The sequence below is a fragment of the Paralichthys olivaceus genome, chromosome 13 (assembly GCF_024713975.1).
Source record: "Paralichthys olivaceus isolate ysfri-2021 chromosome 13, ASM2471397v2, whole genome shotgun sequence".
Taxonomy (NCBI): Eukaryota; Metazoa; Chordata; class Actinopteri; order Pleuronectiformes; family Paralichthyidae; genus Paralichthys; species Paralichthys olivaceus.
In genome coordinates, this window is record NC_091105.1 from 21,005,727 (window position 1) to 21,025,192 (window position 19,466).

Below are 19,466 nucleotides of genomic sequence, written 5' to 3' on the forward strand. Positions count from 1 at the left end.
AACTGATCGCTTGCACTTCAGTGCAAATCAACCGAAGAAGAATATAACTGTATATGTTTGACAATTAAAACAGGCTAAATGGTAATGGTCTGTATTTATATAGCACTTCTCTAGTGGATGACCCACTACCTTGTGAGCCATGGAGATCTGAATATGAAGGAAACCCTCCTGCTGTCCCTTGAGCCTCTCTGTCACGATATGTTCCCAAACACACCAAACAGACAGAGAAACATCTGACAGCAGTGCCAGATTTAAAAAAAATGGGAATGTACAAGCGTCCTCTGCCAGCAGGAAAAAAGAGGAGATTACACAAATACAGAAGGGAATGCGAAAATGATTCGTAATCGCTGGGATGCACGAGTGAGAATGTGTGCAAGGCTATCTGCAACGTCTGCCACCAGATTTTTTCCCATCAGTTATGGAGGAATGTGTGGCATCAAACAATGTACATCACACTGATCAAAGTAAGGTTTGTGTCTCTGCTTGTTTTACAAGGGCCGATAGTAGAATAGATAGATAATAATAATAATTTTTACTATAAAAATAAGCAAAGATAAAGTCTGGTAAATGATTGAAACTATTGTAGTTTCCTCTATGTGATTATATGATATAGCTGTGACGGTATGCAACATATTACCACAGTTTGGCAGTTTACAGCCAGTACCCACCTTTCTTTAAATACTTATAATACACATAGATGCATAGATTGCTTGTAAATGAACAGGAAATGAACAAAAAACTGTAGAAACCGGAGGATGCTGTAACCGACAGACAGAACATCTGTAAAATCCACGACTTTCTCCGGAAAGGCATTATCTGATTCTAGGACTTTACCATCCTGCCGCGTCGGAATCAAATGTTTGCTGTGCGGTCATCCAACACCCTCATAATTGCTGGGGCTTGCTGAAGAACATGCTTGATCATCATTTACTTAGAACTTAGAAGGATAATCCTGTAAATAAATGAAAGATATTCAGATCATTGACGGGCCTGTCCATAAATTGAATTACCTGTAATTGTTTGTGGTGATCATGTTTGTCGAATTGCGTCGCTTCTGTATGATAGTCCTGGAACTTAAGGTAACACACACACACACTGACTCCGCTGCATACTTTTCTCTCTCTCTCTCTCTGTCACACTGAAACTGATTCAGCTGCACATTATCAACACTGGTCACCACACAATGATTGATACTTTTCTGAAATGAGTTGAATGCATGTATTGCGGTATTGTGGTGATGCAGTTACCGTCACAACCCTAATATATGTTATGGAAAGGACTTCTCACAACCAAGGATGTGATTATTTTTACTTTATCTCTTAGATAAGTCAAGTACTGGAAGCTAGTGCAGCTGTAAGATCTGTCATTTCGGACATCTCTAACACTATTCAATGACTCGCAGTAGTCAAAGCTCCTCAGCCTCTAGTACAGTTTTGGAGTGTGTCCACTGCAGCCTCAGATGTGTGATCTCGGCTGACACTAATAGAACCTGACGTGGTGTCCTGCTGTTGTAGCTCATCCACCTCAAGGCTGGATGTGTTGTGCTTTCTGAGATGCTGTTCTGCTCACCACTGTTGCAAAGAGTTGCGTCAGGAATGGTACATATGAAAGAATATCAGCATCCCAGGATTACTTACACTTCCCCATCATTTTGGATAAGGTGAAGTAGCCTGGTGGAGCATAAACCTTGACAACCCCACAAAACACCATGTTATCTACAGAGACAGTAGGTATCGATTGTCTTTCCCAAAGCCAAGCTGAGTGTGCTGAGATCAATTCTGACCAGGGTGTTTAGAGCATCAGTTATCAGTTCCACGTTGGTCTTGTTTGTAGTTTATTTACAGCTAATATCTGTATCATTGAGAGAGACCTTGAGAAAGAACTACAACACACAGAGAGATATTATATACTAACTGTACGTATATATAATTTACAAAACATTTGTCTGAAAAAAAATTAATCTAAAGCATGGCAGAAGGAACATTAAATCAACATCAACACAATTGAGACCAAGATAAGCATATTTAAGACCCAGTAAGGAATCATTTATCACATTTTAACATATTTAAAGACTTTAGTTTAGATGGTTACATTTTACTTCAATTTGCCCAACTTTTATTTCTTCATTTTTTAAGTCAAGCGGAAACCCTGTGTGGCCAACTTAGACTGACCTCTAAGTAATAATAATTATACTAAATTCTATTTCCTGCCTTTCTAGACACCCAAGGACACTTTACAATACTTAAAGGGATAGTTCACCCAACATTTGGGATGGAAACATGGTGCAAATTACACCATTTCAAGTCCAATTTGAATGTCAGGGCTTACGGACATTTGGATGGTCCCTGATAGTCCAAAAGTGTTTTGTGGACTCAAACACTTCACCCAGCCCTCCATTGGCATAATGGTGAGTAGATATTGAGTGGATTTTCATTTTTGGGGTGAACTATCCCTTTAAGTAAATCTGTCCTCAACAAATGTTCATGTCCACAGAACTGCTGCTCACTCGAGACTGTAGAGACCGTTCAGAAACTCTAAAACCAGCCTGTCTTTTAATAGCATACATACAGGGATTCTCTACAAACTTGATGATACAGCCAGCGAACATTTATGACTTGTGACTTTAAGAGGCCAGTACGAATTCTACAAACATAATGTTTTTCTGGGGTTTACAACTGCAGAGAGAAATGTTGGAATGGAAAACCTCAAACAGGAAAAAAAGCAGGGTGGGTTGAAGCAAAGCTGCTTGTGGTTGAACCAGTACAGTTTGAGAGAGCACAAACAAGTAACAACAAAAATAAGCTGAAACAGGCCCTACAATGAAACACAACTACAGTAGCTCTGCGAGCAGCTGCACAATCAGTTTAGTATTAAAATTAATATCCAGTAAAGACTGTTTGTTGGACGTGGGGCCTTGCAGACAGTTTCACTCTCGAGTGTTACACAATCAAATCTGAGATCCTGCAAGGACTTGCAAGAAAAGACGGTTGTATAATAGAGCGTGAGTGGGAGAGAGAGAGAGAGAGAGAGAAGATAGAGGAGCAGAGAGGAAGACAGAGTGTGAGTGTGACACAAGGCTGCAATTACAACTCGGCTAAAAAAAAAGTGTGCCTGGTCTTTACTGTGTGCTCACACTTTGTCCTGTAATTCAGTGATATGAAGGTGTGGGGAAACAGTCAGCAAGAGGAAAAAGTCCCAATTTATCCCATACTGCTGTTGATTGTGGCTCAGTGCATCCTCTGAAACATTTCTCTTTGCATTTAAATAGATCATAATGGAAGTTGCTCTTATTATGGGGCTACATGCAGGCCCGCTACTGGAAGAAGCCATTAGTCTGCAGGCAATAAGTACGTGCAAGTCTATCTGTCTGAGCTTTCCATTACCTGAGGCTATTTCAAATCCATGTCCTTATAAGCTACTAATGTTTTTACACGGCTTCGGCGCGGACGAGAAATGGTCCTCATTTGCTTAAAAAAGAGGGATAAAATCCTATGTACTGACATTTAAACACACTTCAAACCATATGTCATCTGTTGGCGGCACTAACTGTATTACTTTAACCCCATTTTCTTCTTCTCAGGGATTTCAGGGATCAGTGTTCAAACCTGAAGAGTTTAATAGAACGCATCAAAAATAGATAATCTCCCTGAGGATAACCAGTGCTTTTACATTTTGTAGAAAAGATACATTTGTGTGTGATAGCTGCAGGGGAACAGAAAACCTTTCTTCGCCCGTCTGCTGAATATTTCAGTTCAGGTAACATTTCATCAGCTGATAAAGACAATCTTCCATGGTAATTCAGTGAGGATAGAGGTGGTATAGCTACTTATTTCACTGGCTGTAGGCCTGTAAAGATAACAGATATTACCTTGCTAAAACATAAATCTTCCTGTCAGGACCTGGTGAGGTTTTTTTTCTTTTTATAATGCTGAGAAAAGGGGGAATGGATTAGTCTACAACAGCTACAGCAGTAAAACTCCTGGGGAGATTAAGGTGTATAAAAATATCATGGCTTTCCTTATCAGCCTGCAGTAAGTGTGTTTGTTTTTTTTGGGAGGGAAACAATTATCAGCAGAGATGACACCAAGATTCCTTTGTCTGAGCTCGAACAAACAAAGGGTCTGAGCGCAAAACTGTTGTGAGACTATGACTCACAGAAAAGACGGAAGTGAGGAGCCGAGTCAACAATGTGGTGTGTTTTAGTTTTGTGCATCAGGACTGCACATTAGAAAGGATTTCATCCAGTAGAGTACAAACATCCAATTTTCCCACAAAAGCACAAAGGAAATGAAAATATCTTATGAATATGAACCTCATGGTGGTTAGATTCTGGTTTTATGGGATTTAATCAGACATTCTACTCAGAGGTCACTGGCTGGCTTAACACAGGAGATGAAGCAGAAAAACACTATGGGCAGTCAGAGCTGCATCATATTACATATCATATCACATCACAGATCCATGCCTGGTGATCAATGCACATCTTTACAGCTGTTATTGTGAAGTTCAAGTACGGGGCGGTGTGATGATGTTTGAGAGATTAAACCACCTTTTTCAAGATCATTCACACAGGGAGAAATCCACCAGAGGAGGGAGGGTGGGTGTAAAAGGAAGTAATTCCTACCTGGTCTCCCCCTGTGTGAGTACTAAAGCCAGGCTGAGGTCATGGGAACTAATAGGACTGGGATATAGTTTCCTATAATAGCAATATAACAATATAAATCAACATAACTCTCATGTAGTGTGAAATCAAAGTGAGAGGTATGACAAACAACAACCTTAGATTAGTGAAATAATTTGCTGTTATGTGTTTGTCAATTATTTGTGGCTTCTTAATAATTATTTTGAATTTAAAACCAGAGTTGAGTATCTGATTTCTTCATGTTTTACTCCAGAGCAAAAATCGGCCTTTTTACCTGAGAGAAATAATGATTTTAATGCGATTTATCTTGATAATCATCAATGTTGATTGATTTTTTATTTTATTTTATCTACCACAAAAACATTAAAACACTATATTTGGTTGCTAATAGGATTTTATATTTTATATATTCCAGTAATCACTATCTGTCATTTGACAGGATTATGCAAAAACTGATTTTCATGATACGAGAAAGAATTTTTGTGCGGATCCATATCACTTTCTCTAACACTGTCAGATAGATATTTGAGGAATACAATTGTGGTGCCTACTTGAATTTAACAGATCTAATTCGATAAACCACTACATTCATCTGTCCTTAAAATACTAGTTTAACTCAAATTGTTCAATTAATTCAGAGATGTGTTTAATTCTGTACCAGTATTGGGTGATTTTCTGTGAAACACTGTTGTGTTTTTCTTCCACTTTATTCTTACTCATGTTTAACTCAACTTTATTATGTAAAACATCAAAATCAATTTTGTGGAAACAAGTAGGAAACAAGACTAATTTAAAAATGGATTGTGAAATAAGTCAAAGTGTGGAAAGAAGCACGATGCCAAAAGAAGCACGACAAAAAGTAACAATGACACTCGATTTGAGGGTGGTCCTGTTACTATTTCTTGGTGAACAACTGCGGGCTGCAGTGACTTCCCAGAATCATCTCTGTGCGGTTGCCTGGCAACCAGATGCTGCACAGAAGTGGCAGGTGGTTGAATAAACTGTTCCAGCACATGACACCCTCAAAATAACTGAGGTTTGAAAAGAGCCAAGTTAACTGTTTCTCATTTCTCCTCGCATTTATGGTGGAGCTTAACGGGCTGCCACCGGAGTCTTGCTTCACAGTCAAATAAGCAGATTCCTTTAAACTGATGCTCACTGTATTGCAGCCAGTAGCACTCCTGCAGCAGCAACCCAGTAATAATAAGGGCTGAATGAAACGTGTTAACCACAATTATTGATTCCTTCCTAAGATCACTCTTCATATTTGCACCTTTTCTCTGTAAAATATCATGTTTACGCAGTGGCTACTGGTAACCATAGTTTTAGTGGCTGTTTGTCTATTAGCAGGATTACACTAAAACTAGTGAAGCCATGAAACTGGGTGTAACAATTGGTTATAGGCCAAGGAAGACCCCATTAACTTTGTAAGGGGAAGGATTTTACTTTCTTTAACATGGTGAGATAGGGGCTCATGTTTTTTGTGAATTTCTCAAGGAGTTTCAGAGAGATCTTCATGAAACTAGGAATAGGTGAAATAAGTTGCAGATCTGGACAATGATCCAGTTGTTGCGAATCAAAGTAAACATTTTGGAGGGTAGTCTTTCACTTACTGTACAGTAGCAATATCCTTAACAACTATGTTAGAGAATGGATATTTTGCCTGTGTTTAATGTGAGCGGTTTACAGAACATTTCTGTGTACATGGTGAATGTGATCTCACGTTATATATGCAGTATGGTGATGAACGGGCCAATCAGCGTTGTTGTACGATCTGCCCAGGAGGATATCATTTCGGCGGTGTTTGTGTATTTGTCTGTTTGTAAGATAATTAGCAGGATTAGAGAGCATGGAATTCTAGTGAACAGTGTGTGGAAACAAGTCTGTTCGGTCTGTCAGAGAGGCACCGCTCGCTAATATCTGTCTGCAGAACTCAGGCTGATGTCCCGTCAACACAAAGAGTGCAGATGAGTAAGTGAGCAGACTCTCTGTTTCTGTGTGTCATTTTTCAGTCATGTGTGTTTGCCAAGGAAAATAAGTCCCTGGTCTATAGTTGAGGAAATGTGTTTCAGAGAATCACTCAGTCTGTATGATCTTATACTGAAAGAAGCGGCAGCTTTGCTCACTTGTTACTTTAGCCAAGGGGGTTTCTTTGTTTGTCGGTTTGTTAGCAGGATTAGGCAAAAACAGCTCATCTGATTTACATTAAATCTTATGGAGGGGTGGAACATGGCCCAAGGAGGAACTCATTAAATTTAGTTGCAGATCCAGGAATTATTATTCATTTTAACATTGGAATAAATTGTCTTTTTTAGTATTATATTTAGTTATGAGTGTGTGCAATTTGGTGCAGACCAAAATAAAAAATCTGGATGTAGTTGATTTAAAATCATAAGGGGAATGTTGGGTTTTGCTAGAAGTATGTGATCTACTGAGTCATAGTATTTGCATGAAGAATACAATGATAAGTGATTCATGCAACACTTGTATTAAGTTAGAGAAGTGCAAAGCTGCCATGCCAGAAAAATGAAATGTATCAGTATCAGGTCATAATGTGAAAACTTTATTCAGACATGTTATTAATACAATAACAAGAGAAAAAAAACTTTACTGCTATGAAAACAATATATTTATCTTGTTATCATGTGAATCAACTAAATATTACCATATTGCCAGATTTTGTGGTGCAGCTGACTGCTTGTGCACACCTTGCTGCAGATATTGAGCTCACATTCAGTAACACGTGTACTCACTGCTACCATGTTATATCTCAATAAATCAATCAATCAATCAAATTGTATTTGTATAGCCCATATTCACAAATCACAATTTGTCTCATGGGACTTTAACAAGGTGCAACATCCTCTGTCCTTAACCCTCAACAAGAGTAAGCAAAAACTACAAAAAAATCCTACCTAACCCAAAATAAACAGGGGAAAAACTAAGAGACCTCAAAGAGAGGGATCCATCCCCTAGGACGGACAGAAGTGACATAGATGCCACATGTGACAAGTATTTAAGGCATTGGTTAGAATAAACAGTTTGGAAGGCAAATGAACAGAGCAGTTAGTAAGAGTAATGTCAGTAATGGTAGAGTATCTGAGTAGACATATTGGACGACATGACTGCTTCCAAAAACAGAAGCCAAATCATCATGATAGAGTACATGTTCAATATGTACACACACACACACACACACACACACACACACACACACAGTGCCACCATCTCTATTTTGCCTTGTCCTCATGAGTTCTCACACAAAAACCTATGACATGAAGCACTAGAGATGCACTAATCTGCAGCGGATGTATTCTATAACCACTGCATGCAGATTTGATTCGATAAGAATCCTGCATGGTATATAACACTGCACAGAATCCTGCTGATAAATAAGCCTCTTCATATAAAGTCCATGTGATAAAACCATCTCTCAGGCAGCAATTACAGCTGGAAGTAGCCGGAACATGTGTATCTGTGTGACGTGCCTCGTTCCTTTGTTTCTCTTCAAGTTTGCTCTTGTGCAAGCCAGACAACGGCTTCTTTTAACCCTGCAGCTGCCCTCAGCCACGGCACTGTGTTATGCTCTACTGCAAGAGTCAATTACGTAATGTATACGGACCATGTGAGTCTGTGTGTATGAAGGGGGGGTGCAGAAGAGAGAGTGAAATGAGAATTAGCAATACAGTTACACGCTGCCTCGCAACCAGTGAAAGTGCAGTACTATATAACAAGAGATTATAGGTCAGAGGTCAACCTCAGTCCACAAGAGAGGGTGGCTGCTTGAATCGTGATGAGTGCACACAGCAGGAAGTCTCCTCTTTCAGCCCGGGCTTGTTCTTCTTTGTGATGCTTGAAGGAAATTGTAATATGTAATATACACCACGTGCCACATCTGATAACTGAATAAACAAGCTCCTCAACAATTGCAAAAATACAGCTATTCTACTTTCTCCCGTACAAAACTGAAGCTAAAAGATCCTGCAAACGTGTGCTGCCATCTTACACTTGTGACATAATTTCAGGCCGGAGTGTGCACAATGGTGTTTGTGGTATGGAGCCGTGTTATTGAGGTTCACTGCGAGTCTCAGCTGCCAGTCATGACATTTGACTTTGTTTTCAGGCATTAAACAACTAATCAAGATCAAACTTAAAAGGGGAAATGAACCCTTAGACATACATCATTGCGGTTAGATGTACCTGACATGACAGAAACATCTTTGAGAAAAAAATATTGAACGTGTACTTTAACACGATGATTTGACTTCCATTTTTGGAAGCAGTCATGTTGTCCATCTTTAAATACATTCAATGGCTACAAAACATCTTGTATGGGATACCGTGCCGTTGCCTGTGCTGGCTGAAGAACACCTGTGTTACCTCCCTTAGAACACTTCACCCTACAGAGTCACACTGGCCAGTGCTGCTGACGCAGGTTAACTCAGAACTTATCAATATTAAAATTGTCTCTTGTGTGTGTTGGTGGCAACAGCAGCCTCAGTTGGTGGGTCAACTATCTACAGCGTGCCGATTTCAAGTGCATTGGTATATGTGCTTCCTGGCTCTTACGTCTGTTTCGCTGCGATAACAGTGCTGCCTGTAATGAGTGTCCTGTGCCACTAGAGGGGTTCGTCTTTCCTGCAGGAGCTGTTGGGGAAGGGTTTTTGCATTTCTACAGTTAAAGTGCACTTGGCTGCTACATCAGCTTGTTGTATTGATTGCGAAGAGTTACAGGTTCTCTTCCATTGGTGATACATTTTTAAAGGGAATGGCCTTACTGTGGCTAATGCTTAGATACAGTGTTCCCTTGTGGGATTTGCTTGAGTGCTTGAGGACTCCCTACCACTTCTGCTGATGAAAACTAACCTTGCAGGAACACTATAGCTCCATGATTTTTGTGTTCTAAAGCTTCTGCCTTCTTCCCTTAGCATCCCAGGCACAAGGAAGGTGACAGATTACAAGCTGTTTGTCTGCTTTGCCTGCTAACTGAAGAGCAAAGAACTTTCCAAGCAGCGACTTTCCAACTGGATTGTGGAGGCTGTCTCCGTGGAGTATGTGTCCCATTGCCTCAGGTTGTGATGGTGCTTTTATCAGGACCACCACACACGTGTTATATTAATAATTGTACTTATTGTATTCATGCACTTGCTGCTTTTATTCTAGGGATATACCTGACTATAACTTGTGTTGCATTTTTGTGGTTAATTGAATCCATTTTAATCCGCAGTAAATACATACATACATAATAGCGAGCCAAAGAAGTAGACTGCAAGTACAAGCGGCCAAAATTAGTTTTCTACATTGGGTGGCTGGGCACAGCCTTAGAGAGGAGTTTGGAGGGAGCTTGGTGTAGAACCACGGCTCCTTCACATCGAAAGGGGACAGCTGAGGTGGTCTGGGCATCTAATCAGGATGCCTGCTGGGCACCTTCTGCTGGAGAGTTTACCGGGCACGCCCAGAACTAGCTGGAGGGATTACATATCCCACCAGGAAGAGCTGGAAAGGGGTTGGAAGAGGAATGTCTGAAATACCCTACTTGGCCAGCTATCTCCGTGACCCGTGCTCGTATAAGTGGAAGACAATTGATGAATGGATGGATGGATCTTTATGTATAATTGTATCTAATGTATCTAATCTAACTGACTCTTCAGTGGCTGCTCTGCAGGATGTACACATATGTGTGTATATAATATCTATAGCACTGAGAGACTCAACTGAATTAGAATATAAGGTTAAGACTGTGACTTAAATTCATTGAAGAGGAAGAACAAGGTTCAACATGCATTGTATGGGTATGATATACAATATGTGATGCAGCACACTCCTTTTCTTTAGGGAGCAGAGGATATCGTCATGACCGCAGGGCCTGGAGCTTGTCCAATACTGACTACTGAAACTCAAGTGTCTCACTCTACTCGATTTTTATTCTGCAAAACAACAAAACAAATGTAAACCTAGCATTATAATAATAAACTGACCATCACTAAAACTGTTCTGAAATCAGCCATTACAGCTTAGCAAACACAGTTACCACAGCAGGTCTTTCAAGCTCTGGATTTTCCTACATATCAAAACATGGCTGTATTAAGAGCAATACTGTGACATGTTTTCTTAGCATTTACAAAAGCTGAAATACAAATGCAAACTGGTAAGAAATTGATTCGATGTATGTATTTATTTATTCTAACATACTTGAAACATACTAAAAACATGGCGGCCTCCAAAGAGAGGACTTGCTCCTGATGCAAATATAAAGGGCTCATTCTAAGGTAAAGAAAACAACAATTCGTACAATTTTGATGATTAAGCACTCGTGAGAACATCACTAGGATTATGTTAAATTCAATTTCTGCCAATAAATCCCTTTCACCTAAATCTTACACACTGGACCTTTAATTGGATACTGTTATCACTGAAAACTGTGAATGTAATGTGGAAAGCATATCAACTGCAACTAAGATCCTCCAAACAGACAGATGTTAAGATGGAGGGTGCAGCTGTTCAACACTTCTGACTGTCAAACATATGGCATAAAAGATACAGCCCTTCTCATCCTACCACTGGCAGCATTGCCAGTGTGGTTGGAGCTCAACTGTGTGAATAAGTGAGGGCAGTGGTGCACTGAAATGAAACTGAAAGAAGTCAAAGGTTTGTCAGCTCAGTGACCAGCGAGTCGTGACTGTCTGGTTGAACAGCAGCTCCATCACAGACGGATGTCTCCGGGTTCCAGCTGCCTGTCTGAAGCATCAGGACCACCGCTTTCTCAGATCTTTGCTCTCTGACATGAGATAATGGTGGGAGGGTGTACAAACATCTGGAAAGCTGTTGTTTAGCACATTTTCTGCGATGTGACTTTTCTATTTAAAGAGGGTATTAGAAAATGGTGGGGGGATAATACTCCCAGGGTTTTAATGCTTTGTCAAGTGATTGCTTTTTTAATTCAAGCACACATTTGTTTTTCTTTGTTATGCATGGGCACCTCCTGTCACTCCCCGGGGTGTTCTAGTGATAGAACCTCAGACTTAAAGTGGAGATACAACCACTGCCACCTGGGGTTTGCCATCTAATAATCCAAGCTACAATCTCTCCATTCGGATCTGCAGGAAAACTATATTGAACTCCACCATCTGCTGTGATTGCCATGAGGAACTGACACATTACAGACTGTGACGCCACCGCAGAGGGCAGGATATGCCGTCACCGTAGAGCCCTGAGGTAACTGACTGACAGCACCACACCTTGGGAAAAAACTTGCAAAAGTGATTGCATTATAGCAGGTAATGCGACTCAACCTGTCTGCCAAGAACAGGCCCAGATAGGAGGGAAGTGAAAGAAGAGAGGAAGTTTGCGAGTCTACTAGGACGGAAGTTGACTAACCACAGTGCATCACCTGCAAAGTTAAAGCAGATGTGGCTGTGGTGCATGTGCAGTCACACATACATGAAGCAAGCAGAAAGAAAATCTTCATTTGTATATTTATGAAAGACCGGCTAACTTCTTTATCTTTGAGTGTCTGCAAAACTACACTCTGGGCCGGTTGCTGGTGTAAGCCCGTCTTGTGCATTAAGACAAAGGAATGCCAAGTGAGACACGTGACGGCTGAGAAAACCTCTCGGCATTTTCTTTCCTGGCTGAGCTGAGGCCAATCCTGTGAAATGCAAAGGAATGCAGGTATTCGCCAGACAAACACAGCACTCTCCTGGAATCAGTGTGAAGGTTACATTTCAATTGCTGGCACCTTTCTACGGCTTCTAGCGATACTTGAAGCTCTTTCATAACCATGAAATCCATTCGATCATACCAAGAGATTTCTATCACCACCGCTCCAATTTGCCACTAAAGTGAAACATTAGCACACTCGTCTTATCTGACGATGCTGTGACCATGACGACATGGTATTCAAATTTCGTGGTGCAGCTGACAGGATGAATCAAAATGTGAGATTCCTCAGTTTTACAGCAAATTACTCAGATTTGTATTCTCTATCTTCTGAAGATAGTCAGACACAATGATGATTAAACACGTGCGTAATTTGCATCAAACCAGAGCCAGAGGTTACCTTGATGAGTGTTGTCTGACCAGAGGATCTGCAGGGCTGCAGGCTTTAATAAATCAGTGCAGACATAAGCGGCCACCCATGTGTGAGCACTTTATTTATAGGCCGTGTGTAACAGTGATAGTGCGTTAGCAGATCGCTGTAGCTTTGGCGTCCAATCTCTTGTTTTATAACAAAGTAACAATGTGTAAAAAATGCAGAGCTCAAAGCCTGTCCTGGGATCTGCGACTGTCATATGCTGCTGTTCTCTCCTCCAGCAGTGCAGTGGTAAACAGCTGTTTCATACACATAAGCCTGTACACTTCCTGTTTCAATGTTTTTAATGTAAAGTCAAGTAACAAGTGGAGCTTCCTGCTGATGGGTTTCCTACTGATGAGTTCTTGCCTATATACATGGTGATGTAATACTTAAATTTCCTCCAGGCTTTACAGTGTACGTCTCTGTCTTCTGGAAAACAGCAGATCATTCTGTCCACTGGTCAAGACAACACAGGAAAATACAGAATAGGGAAACCATAAGAAACAACACTTATTTTGTTATGTTTTCACCCCTGTCTGTTTGTTTTTTTGTCTGCATGACTACACAAAAACATCTGAACACATTTCCACGAAACATGATGGAAAGATGCAGCATACATCAGGGAAGAGCCGGTAACATTTTGGTGTGGATACAAAGCAGGGGCAGATCCAGGAATATTTTATGACAAAAGACAGTTGGGCCTTGGAAGAGGTTTGTGCTCTACTGAGGGACATTCTACTGAAGAAATTTTTTTTTTACAAGTGCCACATGTCTCTAACATTCAAGAAGTGATGATAAAACGTACAGGAAATGATTATGCATTCTGAAGTTGATGCAGTTGTATGTGTGGTTAAGTCCAAGTACACTGTCCACTTGACAACATGTTTGTGCTGTGGTCACTGCTAAGATTGATTCCTTTGTGTTTTGCACATGACCAGATGTGCTTGGAATCATTCTTAAATTATAAGAAAGTTAAAAAGAAATCCTGCTCACAGTCACAGTGGGTCAAGTGCAAACTCCCTTTAAAATCTTTCCATTTAAATGTGACACGCCTTAGAGCACGTTGCCATACCTCGTGTCACACTAAAGCTAACATCAGAAGAATCTACTGGACCTACTGATCAATTCGGCTTATGTTTGACCCGCATATAAACGCGTATGTTTGATGCAATTTGAGCTGAACAGCTGGCTTCCCTGTTGGTGCACCAGCCCTCAGCGACCACAACACAGCGGTATTTCCGTTGGCGAACAGCACGAAGCAGTCACGAGGAAACGTGAATGTAATTGGCTTACAGTCTGGTTTGGCTTGCTGCGTGCACGCCGATTTAGAGAGAGCCCTCTCACGATTGACATCAGACCTCCATCCTTCGATCAACGATGTGAATTCTACTACTTCTGAGCAAAAACGCGTAAAAGTGCTGGGTGTGTTGGCTGTGATTGGTGCAGCCACACGGACAGAGGGTGGTTGTAGTAGTGGGGGTGGTGGGGAGAGGAGGGGGCCCCAGTGGAAGCACATGACAAACACAGTCTGATGCTTATTATTAAACAACATATGCTCGGGCTGATTTAAGGTGGACTGGAAGGACACTGTCACACTGTCCGACCATATGCGTTCCTGCAGGTCTGCTCTGTTACGCACAGTGAACAAGTGGACGTGGACACCGTGTTTACATCGCGAACCAAGATAAATACAAAGCAGCAGAGTGGATTCAAACCATGTGTTTGTCTGAGCTGGCTTCGCTCGCATCTGCCTCGGTGTGTGCACGTACCCTTCTCCGGTTGTGTCATCCACAGCTGAGAGCCTCGGACTGGATGTGGCCAACTGTCAGTCTTCTTTCCCCCGGCACAGATCCACGGTGGTCGGCAACAATAAACACCTTCTGCCCCCCCCCTTTGTGATCCACCGCTGCCCCGATCCCTCCTTCACAATAAAGACAACAAAAAAGAAAAAAGAAAAGACAGAAATAAAGTAAAAAAAGAAAAGAAAAACACAAACGTATCTCGGCGCTTCCTGATTGAGGTACAGTGGCGGTGATGATGTTTGTAAGGGGTGGGGCGGAATGCAGCTTCAGTCCGCCAAGATATGTGGGCTAACAGGGCACGTTGGTGCACGTCCGTGCATGAGCAGCAGGAGGCTCAACACAAACACACAGCTCCTCGTGTGATTACGAAATATGACAGAAAAGTCTCCAGGATTTCCTGTGAGTAATCTAAAGGTTATCAGCACCTCCGGCACCTCCGCCTTGCTCCGCTCAGTGTCAGACAACACGGTGTCTGTGTGCCTTGCTCAAGGGCAACAACAGGTCTGAGAAGGGTTGAAAAGCTCGTCTTACAGTGTGTGAGGGGAAGGTGTTCCAGGTTGCTGGTTCCTGGAATTATTGCAAAATATCCCACATTGTTTACTTTGGATTTTTTATTTTTTAAATTGCTATCACTATATATTGATATTTAAAGGGATAGTTCGCAGAAAAATGAAAATGTACTCAATATCTACTCACCACCATGCCAATGGAGGGGTGGGTGAAGTGTTTGAGTCCACAAAACAATTTTGGAGTATCAGGGGTGAACAACGTTGCAGCCAAATCCAATTTAATTGAAGTGAATGGTGACTGATTCTTTAAACGACTAAAAGCCTAAATGTCAGCTACCGGAAGTAACGATGCTAATGTGCACCCCGCGCGTACCCTTCTGCAAGAGCTTGTGTGCAGTGTGTGCAGTGTGAACGAGGCTTGAGAGGGGGACATCAGAGGACATTAAGGCTAAAAACTGGGTTTAAATTATTCCGTTTCCAGTATAATTTGAATGCAGGGGCTTGTGGACACCTGGATGACGCCACAGGAGCAGTATGGAGGAATTTAATGTTTCCTTTCTGTTGTTGTTTATGCAACGCTGATTACCCCTTAAACTCCAGAAGTGTTTTGTGGACTCAAACCATTCACCCACCCCTCCATAGGCACAGTGTCGAGTAGATCAAGAGTGAATTTTCATTTGCGGTGAAGTATTACTTTAACATTATTGCATGTTGCTGTGGATGAATTGATCTAAGTAGCTTTGTAATTTTGCCTCAAGGCAAAGTACAATGCTGGGCTTGTAATATTATTTGACAGTCTAATTACTATTAGATTAGACTATATAGATGTTCTTAATACATTTGATGCATATTTTATATATAGATGGTATATGCTTCATCTAACAGTTAGATAGATGTACCCGGATCACCACCTTACAACAGGTAACTGGTTTGTATTAAATATTCTCTGATGGCTGCCTGAGTAAAAGTGCTTGAACAATCACAATCATCATTCACACTTTCTTTAGATAGCATCTTCCAACCAAATCAATTGCAGTTCAAATTGCTTTGCACGCGATTGACAAAATGTTAAAAACTGATTAATGAGTGCAGACACCAATGTGCTCAGACATTACAGAAGATCACTCATTTCTCTTTAACGGGACAGTTACCATTTTGCACTACGCATGTACTTTCTACATTTCCGAGACACATATTGACACATACATGTCACAGCTGCATTGGTTTACCTCTAAAGTCCTCACAACGAGCTCAACGTTACAATGCTGCCCACATATGAATGCATCCGTAAAAACAATCTCATTTCATGATTAATATTAATAGTAACGACAGGAACGATTCTGCTGTACATTTGACACTTAAAGTGCATTTTGTTGATAGCGCCCTCAGTATTCAAGTGTCCTTTTGAAGGCAGGGTTTTGTTTGTCACAGAGTATTGTAGATGGTGTGTACTTTATCACAACAAAGCTTTGGGGTATAGTATTATTTACACCTGTGCTTTTACTCTGAGTGGCTTACGTCTCGCCACTCTATCATACAAGAGGCCTGACAGCTGCAGTGCTGCTGAGGTGGTCGTCCTTCCTTCCGACAGAGGCTCTGACAGCGAACTGCAACTTGAGGAAACACATGCACATTGCTATCAAACATGACTTGATGTTAGCCCGTTTCTCAATTAATTCAGTATATTTGAGTATTTTATTGTGTTGTGAGTATTAGGTAGTTTTGTGAGTGTTTGGTAGTGGTGTGGGTATTAGGTTGTTTGGTAGTGGTGTGGGTATTAGGTTGTTAGGAAGTGGTGTGGGTATTAGGTTGTTTGGTAGTGGTGTGGGTATTAGGTTGTTAGGAAGTGGTGTGGGTATTGTTCTTGTGTTTGTAGTAGTGTTGTGTGCATTTGGTTTTGTGGTGAGTATTAGATTCTGTTGTGATTATTTTGTTGTGTTATGAGTATTTGGTTGTGTTGTAAGTATTTGGTACTGTTTTGAGTATTACGTTGTGTAGTGAGTATATTGCAGTTTTGTTAGTATTATTTAGCTTTGCTTGTGTCCTGAGTATTTCTTTTTTTTTACGAGTCTTGAGTATCTTATATTCACTGCAGATGTGTTGTCAAATTGATGAAGATGTTTTCTCCATTTTCCTGAGTACTCTTGAGTTGCACTGCGTTGAGCTCTCACAGCCACCGCAGGTTGTTTTATCTCTAAAGAGGACTTCTGACCAAGGCCATGCACTTTGCCTGTAACCAAACCAACTCTACGACGAGCATTTGGACTACATGGTTTGGTTTTTGCCCTGACATGCACAGTTGAAGGAACATAGACTTCCAAAACTATGTTCAGTCAATCCAGTCCCCCAAAGGTGGAGTTCAATCAAATTGGAGAAATCTCAAGGAAAACATAATCAACAGCTACAATTTGGAGCACCACAACAAAGACTTGTCTCACTGTATAAGTCAGAGATTTAAACTAATGATATGTATGAATACAATTACCTGTATTTAAATGCATATGGAAATATTACACTTATCATGACTTGTGAGAGAAGTCATGGAAAATGTGTTAAATCATATAATGAATCAGATCTCAGGGATGAACGTCAGGTAAATACAATTATTTCAATTTAACCTTACATTATAACTACTTGCGTCAGCTACCCTAAAAAGCACAAGGAGGACAAAGTTTGTTTATTTATTTCCTTTCATTAAATTTTAATTTAAAATTAAATCTTCATGTAGGCCTTTAGCTTTTCTCATCTTTAAAGCTTTACAGCTATGTGGTCATCCATCCATTATCCTTATTTATACAAAGAGGGCCATGGGGGTGCTAAAGCCAATCCCAGTTGACTGGGTGAAACTATTTGGTCATAAGACAAAATATTGATGATGCAGTGCTAGATAAATCACCAAAGGTCATCGTGGGGACATGACAATCACATAATGTGGAAAAACAGTTCCAGTGTCAGTTTAACAACAGCCGAGTCAAATTTCTCCGGTGACAATTTTAAGAGGCTCCACAGAAATCCTGCTTAGAGATGATCAGATTTGATGCTGTAATATGATGATGCAGTGATTGCCAGAGAAATTAAATAGCCTTGGATAATATATCCGGAAGGACTTGGTAAAATCTATCCAAGACTCAGAGCTCCTGATAGCGTTTACGCCTGCTCGGGGGGGGGGTCGCTGGCAGAATCAACAATCCGATTGCTTATCGTGGGGATCAGCTTATGGCAGAGAAACTGACTAAACGTCGTCAGTCATATAATAATATCCCATTAGCTTAGAGCCTGCAGCGATTTCGACAGTGATACAGAAACTTGTTGTCATGGAAATAGCCCAGCCTCGGTTGAGGTAATGGGCCTAAAACCACATGGATAATCCATCACAGTAACTCTGGGGAAAGGGAGTTGTTTGTCATCTCTATATCGGTGTTGTGGACTTATGCTGATTGCTTAGCAAGATCTATTGGGGTCATATTTCCTGAAAAGTAAAAATCTTGATATCCTCAGTTATTGATTGAAAATAAAACCACAGTGTTCCTTTTTCACCAGGTGCAAACAGATGAGAGGTCTGAAACAGACACATCCTCTTGATTTCATGTTTTTATGTATCGCTGGATGTTTAGCGCGATTACTCTGTGGAAACAAATTCAGGTGTCTTGCACTCATCTGTATTTGTCTGGAATGTAATTAGCTTGATTGGATGTCCTCATGCATAGAGCAGCCAGAAGGATTTCCTCTCATCCTTAACTAAAAGGTTACTTTAGATCTAGTTTGGAGATCTTGCAGCCATATATGTGTGCGGTTCTCTCATGCTGTTTTCTGGATAGACTATATACTGCAGATTTGAAGAAGTCAAAATCTTTTAGTGGGTGATTTATAATGTATACTTTACAAGAGAAAGTCAAAAAGATAATTTATACAGAGTTTATTCACTATAGTGAATAAACTATCTGTGTTTATTAAATGCAGTAATTCATTGAAATCACCATCATAAATATTTCTGTGATATTTCGCATTTGGTGTCTGGTAATGTGATTCACAAAATAAAACTGAATTTACTCCAATACAATTTTGACTTTTTCCTAATGGCTTTATTATATATGTGAGAAGGTGAAGCTGCGTTCTCAACAGTATTTATGGTTGTATGGTTTGATCATTTGTTGTTTTGTATTTTATTTCTTTCCCTTAATTACACGGAATTTGCTGAGAACTGAAAATAAAAATATCTATGATAGTCTGCTGAGTCTATACCTGCCTGCAGGTAACTTTTTTGATCCTCGAGCTAAACTATCTTACAACTCTTCCTAAGTCTCCAACTTACTTATTTAATAGATTGTTGTTTATGTCTAGGTGAATTTTGATAATAATTAAATACAAAACAAAAATAATAATAAAATTCTAAATAATAAATATTTAACTCAGAAATTATTTATTCTGTAAAAACACAA

At 40.4% G+C, this 19,466-nt stretch overlaps 1 protein-coding gene across 1 annotated transcript in view; it reads right to left on the reverse strand.

Annotated features, from left to right (window-relative positions):
• Nucleotides 1-14,860, reverse strand: part of LOC109632023 (myelin basic protein-like) — a 48,369-nt gene extending 33,509 nt beyond the window's left edge. The window contains exon 1 of the mRNA XM_069537764.1: nt 14,486-14,860. Coding sequence (XP_069393865.1) covers nt 14,486-14,504 — 19 coding nt within the window. The 5' untranslated portion in view covers nt 14,505-14,860. The remainder of the gene's footprint in view (nt 1-14,485) is intronic.
• Between the last annotated feature and the right edge of the window lie 4,606 nt (nt 14,861-19,466).